The sequence below is a fragment of the Stenella coeruleoalba genome, assembly GCF_951394435.1.
Source record: "Stenella coeruleoalba genome assembly, chromosome: 13".
NCBI classification, from domain to species: domain Eukaryota; kingdom Metazoa; phylum Chordata; class Mammalia; order Artiodactyla; family Delphinidae; genus Stenella; species Stenella coeruleoalba.
In genome coordinates this window covers 39,013,074-39,019,213 of record NC_137159.1, presented here as the reverse complement: position 1 = coordinate 39,019,213, position 6,140 = coordinate 39,013,074, and the positions used below count along the sequence as shown (strand labels likewise).

Sequence of the window (6,140 nt, the reverse complement as noted above, 5' to 3'; positions counted from 1 at the left end):
ATAAGGTCCACCTTCCCCACCCCTGCTGAACATCAGACGTTTTATCTTCCCTGAGTGTCAAGAGACCCCTCTGCCCTTGCTCCCAAGACAAATCTTGAAAGGAGTTTGAGGTCTACTCAGATGTAGAATAAAGCCTGTAATTTTGATGTGTTAGGAAATGGGGTTTGGGATTTTTTTACCTCTTATAATTCCATGGGTTGGCTTAGATCAACTGGGTGGTTGGGATCTGTTCCACTTGGTGTTGGCTGATGCTATGGTCTGAATGTTTGTGTCCCACCAGAATTCATGTTGAAATTCTAACCCCCAAGGTTATTAGGAAGTGAGGCCTTTGGGTGATTAGGTGCTAAGGCTAGAAGTAGAATGATCGGGTGTAGAGAATGCATTAGGATGTGCAGGATGGGGGTGCCACTAACCCCCTGCCATAGAGTGGGCTGTTTTCTTAAAACTTTCTCAAAACTTCTATGTAAATAAAGGAAAAATATAAATGTAGACAAAGAGGAAGAAGACAATTTAAAATGTTTGAGTAAATCAACAATAGAAGGATAGAAGATGTTGGATTAAGAATAAGTGTTTTGGGGGCTTCCCTGGTGGCACAGTGGTTAAGAATCCACCTACCAGTGCAGGAGACACGGGTTTGATCCCTGGCCCGGGAAGATCCCACATGCTGCGGAGCAACGAAGCCTGTGTGCCACAACTACTGAGCCTGCGCTCTAGAGCCCGCGAGCCACAACTACTGAAGTCCACGTGCCTAGAGCCCGTGATCTGCAACAAGAGAAGCCACCGCAATGAGAAGCCCACACACCGCAATGAAGAGTAGGCCCCGCTCGCCATAACTAGAGAAAGCCCGCATGCAGCAACAGACCCAATGCAGCCGAAAGTAAATAAATAAAATAAATAAATTTTTTAAAAAGGAATGTGTTGGGATTCCCTGGTGGTGCAGTAGTTAAGAATCCGCCTGCCAATGCAGGGGACACGGGTTTGATCCCTGGTCCAGGAAAATCCCACATGCTGAGGAGCAACTAAGCCCGTGCGCCACAACCACTGAGCCTGTGCTCCAGAGCCTGCGAGCCACAACTACTGAAGCCTGAGCACCTAGAGCCCATGCTCAGCAACAAGATAAGCCACCGCAATGAGAAGCCCGCGCACCGCAACGAAGAGTAGCCCCCCACTCGCTGCAACTATAGAAAGCCTGCGCACAGCAACGAAGACCCAATGCATCCAAAAATAAAATTAAGAAGAATTTAAAATTTTCTCTTCTTACTTCAGAGAAAATTTGGAGTTAAAAAAATATATGTTCAAATTCCAGTAGTGGGTCATCCTACAATGTATCTGACCTGTTGTCCTCAAAACAGTCAAGGTCGTCAGAAACAAGGAAGGTCTGAGAAACTTTAATAGCAGAGAGGAGTCTAAGGAGACATGACAACTAATTATAATGTAGCATCCTGGACCAGAAAAAGACATTAGACAAAAACTAAGGAAATGAAACAACTATGGACTATAGTTATTAATAATGTGTTGATGTTGGTTCATTAATTATAACAAATGTACCGCACTAATGTAATATGTTAATAATAGGGGAAACTGGGTATGAGGTACATGAGAACTCTCTGTACTATCTTCTCAATTTTTCTGTAAATTTTAAAATGTTCTAAAAAATAAAGTCGACTAAAACAAAGTTGTTTTCTTTCTCCTTTTTTACCCAGCAGTAACCAAAATCTTATACAGAGAGGAAGTATTAGGTAATCAGTGATGTACTATGATCATTTTTACCTTGAGATTGAAAAGGCAACAGAAAAGTTGAAAGTGTTTGATTAATGAAGTTTAAGCAAGTTTCTAAAAAACTAAATTGCTCAAATGGCAGATTTGTGAATCTGGGGTTTCTTTTAATTCAAATAGTGTAATAAAGGCTCGTGATCAAGAAAGACTGACATCTACAAGAGAGACTAACTTCTAGACTTAATAAAATTGCTCTGGGCAGCCACTGCAGGCTCCAGCCTTGCTGTGGGGGGTTATGCTACGTCTGGCCCACGGGGCCCTAGCTCGCATTGGGAGCCGAATCCTAGAGGGGGACAACATGCCAACTGCCAAGAAACTAGCTAACATTGGCTACAAGACCTTCTCCTCCTCCATGATGCTTCTCACTGTGTATGGGGACTACCTCTGCAGTGCCCGAGCCTACCACTATTTCCAGCCGCCCAGCTCCCAGTGCCAAGCTGCAGAAGAACAGAACACCTCGGGAGTCTTGTAGAAATGGGGGGCTTTTTTCCTTGAGCAGAGACGCCTGAGGCATGCTGTGGAAGGACCTCACCTGTAGTCATTTCTGAGTCAAGAGGACCAGGGCTTTAATGGTTTTCGAATCCTGCTGGGAAAATGTGCCCATGTTTTTTCTGGTACAGCCAGTTTGGAGAGGCTATCGAATCATAACAGAAATAGGAGGGTGAGGCACACTTACAGACATTAAATATTTTGCCAAAAAAAAAAAAGAAAATTGCTTCGAATCAGAAAGAGTGCATTTATGGGAAATAGTGCTTATTTATGAAATATGTTTCTTAAAATTCAAGTCATATCATCAATGCATTTTTTTTTTCTAATTTTTTTCTTCCCCAAAGCAAAAAAAAAGCAAGAATAAGTGTTGGGTTCTTCAGATGATTGTGATTTATTATCCCCTTTTGTTATCCCCCTTTGTATAAGTTAATGAGACAAATTATAATGAAATCAAAGTGTTTTTTAACAGTTTCTAAACCTAAAGCAGAATATTACTTTTGCCTTAACAAAGGTTGAGAGGAGATTAAATCTAAGAAAGTAGAAATAAGGTTAAAAAAAAAAAGGGGGGGGGAGGAATAAATAGAAGTTAAAAATAATGAATCAATATGTGAGATATTTGGAGCCAAAAAGCAATGACACAAAATGGATGAGATTTAAAATAAAAGAGCCAGAAGCCAATAAGCTTTTGAAAATAAATGAAAAGATTAATATTTAATAAAAGTAAAAATTTAATAGTATCAGAGTTGTGCTCACATATTTATGTACAAATATGCCCATCAATGCTATGTATAAAAGCAGTAGGTTGTCCAACAATAAGAAAATAATTGCAATGCTTATATAAAAAGGAAAAATGTATAAGTATTAAAAGTCATCTTTTTGAAGATTATTGAAAGCATTGCAAAATGTTCATAATAAAAATGATATTAAGTTTAACAAAGTGTATATACACTGGTTCCAATTTTTTAAATTATAAAATAGATATGTGTTTTCTCAAAATGCTAAACACAGAGTTACCATATGACTCTGCAATTTCACACCTAGGTATTTACCCAAGAGAAATGAAAACATATGTCTATGCAAAAACTTATACATGAATGTTCATAGCAGCATTATTCATAATAGCCAGAGTGGAAACAATGCAAATGTCCATCAACTGATGAATGGATAAACAAAATTTGATATATTCATAAAATATAATGTTATTCAGCAATAAAAAGGAATGAAATACTGTTACATGCCACAACATGGATGAATCTTAAAAACATTATGCTATATATATGGAATCTAAAAAAAAAAAAAGTGGTCATGAAGAACCTAGGGGCAAGACGGGAATAAAGACACAGACCTACTAGAGCATGGACTTGAGGATACAGGGAGGGGGAAGGGTAAGCTGGGAGAAAGTGAGAGAGTGGCATGGACATATATACACTACCAAATATAAAATAGATAGCTAGTGGGAAGCAGCCGCATAACACAGAGATCAGCTTGGTGCTTTGTGACCACCTAGAGGGGTGGGATAGGGAGGGTGGGAGGGAGGGAGACGCAAGAGGGAAGAGATATGGGGATATATGTATATGTATAACTGATTCACTTTGTTATAAAGCAGAAACTAACACATCATTGTAAAGCAATTATACTCCAATAAAGATGTTAAAAAAAACAAGAAAACAAAAAAACATTATGCTAAGTTGAGAGTAGCTAAACACAAAAAAACACATATTGTATGATTCCATTTATACAAAATGTCAAGAAAAGGCACATCTATAGAGGCAGAAATTAGATTAGTGGTTCCCAGGGACTAGGGAGTGGGGAGTAGGGAGTGACTGCTAATGGTAGAGGGTTTCTTGTAGAGGTGATAAAAATGCTTTAAATTTAGATTGTGATGATGGCTGTGCAACCACTGTATATATGTCTATATATATATACACACACACACACATACGTATGTACATATATCAGTATATATAGTATAAAATATCAGTATATTTCAACAGTTTTTCTCTCTAGGTGGTGGAATCATGAGAGATTTTGTTTTCTTTTTTCTTCATTTTCCAAATTTTCTACAATGAAAAATGCCACTTAAAACAAATAAATGAGGGAATTGGTAACCAGTGCTACTCTGAATGTGACCTGTGAACTGGTGCTGGTCCCAATTGTCACTGGTCTGCAACTAAATGCAGAAATTGAGAGTAAATACCTAGAAACTTTAAATAACTATTTTACATTGCTGTGATATCCAAGTGTATCATTGCTTTAGTTTTGTTTTACTAAAATATTGGTCCTCTGTGGACTGAGATTAAAAATAAAAATCTGGGGGCTTCCCTGGTGGCGCAGTGGTTGAGAGTCTGCCTACCGATGCAGGAGACGTGGATTCTTGCCCCGGTCCGGGAGGATCCCACATGCCGCGGAGCGGCTAGGCCTGCGAGCCATGGCCACTGAGCCTGCGCGTCCGGAGCCTGTGCTCCGCAACGGGAGAGGCCACAATAGTGAGAGGCCCGCGTACTGCAAACAAACAAACAAACAAACAAACAAAAAAACCTGCTCCTTCACCATAGCGAGTTAGTGAAGCTCTGCCCTAGATAATTCCTTAATAGCCTTTTCAGAAATGTTGAGATCAAAGGGTTGATCAAAACTAAAAACTAAGACATTAAAATAAGATATAAAAAATCATAACAGTACAAATGAATTAGAGAAAATTATGTTTAGAAGGAAATAAAAGCAAAAAGCTTACAGATTGAACAAAATGAATAGAAAAGTAGAAAACAAAACAAAACCACTGCCATCAACCTCTAAGCCTCGAGCTCCCAAACTAAAACACCAAAGGAAGTCTCCCATGTGCCCCTTGGTTATGGCTCTCACTACTTGTTACAGGTGCTGGGTTTTTGCAGGGATGGGAAATGGGAAAGGGGCCTGAGAACAATTTCAGTGCAAAAGCAGCCTATTCCAAACCCTGGGGTAGGAAAGAATGTCGTATTGCCTCTTCCCTGGGTTGGATTCCTGAGGTCAGGAAGGCTCCCAGGAACTGATGAAATCAGGTCAGCTTTAACACTCTTCTCAGACATCTCAGGAGTGTAGAATCAAAACCGATCTGGTTTTCAAAGTCGGTGGAATTTGATCCTCACTGACCGTGTAGCATGGGGCAAGGCAGAAGATGCTCAAATATGAGGCAAGAACATTCTCCTCTGCCTGCAGCTGAGCTATACCCTTCACAAACCAGAAGGGTAGAATAGGACCCACAGGGATGATGGCTCGGTGGTGGCTGAATCCTCAACTCTATATTCTTCCATCCTCACGAAGCCTGCAAGACAGAGGTACTTGTAAAATGTGGCCTAGGATGGGTGTATGCACGGGTGTTGTGGCTATCGTGGTTGAAGCCGGGAATGTATTTACGCGATGTTGGTGGTTATAATGTAATATTAATAGTACACTGCTTCTGACATACTCTCCCTCAAAGACATTTCAATTCCAGATGGATAGATATTAGCTATAAAGTGTTGCTAAATCTTTACAGTGAATTTGTAGGCTCTTCTGCTTAACTGGCATTTTGGAATTGGTGCCTGTCTCCTTAATGAGAGAAGTGTTGTCTTGGTGTCATCACCTCTGCCAAGGGCAGCGTTTCCTGTTGTCTAGCTCAGTGTTACTTGTTCCGTGAGAAACAACGGGGTGATGAATGGATTGCCTAAAAACCTTATCAAGCTGCAGTGACTTTCTGAAGTTTTCAACAGTTTCTGTGTGAAAAGGTTAACTGTAAATCATAAATAATGAAGGTTTCTCAACAGAACGTTTCTCTTGTGTGGACATTATATGTACTGACATACTAGCCATTTACCTTGATGTTTAATATCATTTTTTTCTTCCTTCCTCTAGTAAGAAGT

General features: G+C 39.8%; 1 protein-coding gene across 1 annotated transcript; it reads left to right on the top strand.

The window, feature by feature from the left end:
• Positions 1-1,977: 1,977 nt before the first annotated feature.
• On the top strand, positions 1,978-2,248 carry LOC307196443 (cytochrome c oxidase assembly protein COX14-like; the record flags this gene model as incomplete). Its single annotated transcript, XM_079941360.1, has 1 exon — positions 1,978-2,248. The coding sequence occupies exon 1, from the start codon at positions 2,012-2,014 to the stop codon at positions 2,246-2,248; it is 237 nt and encodes a 78-aa protein (XP_079797486.1). The 5' UTR covers positions 1,978-2,011.
• Between the last annotated feature and the right edge of the window lie 3,892 nt (positions 2,249-6,140).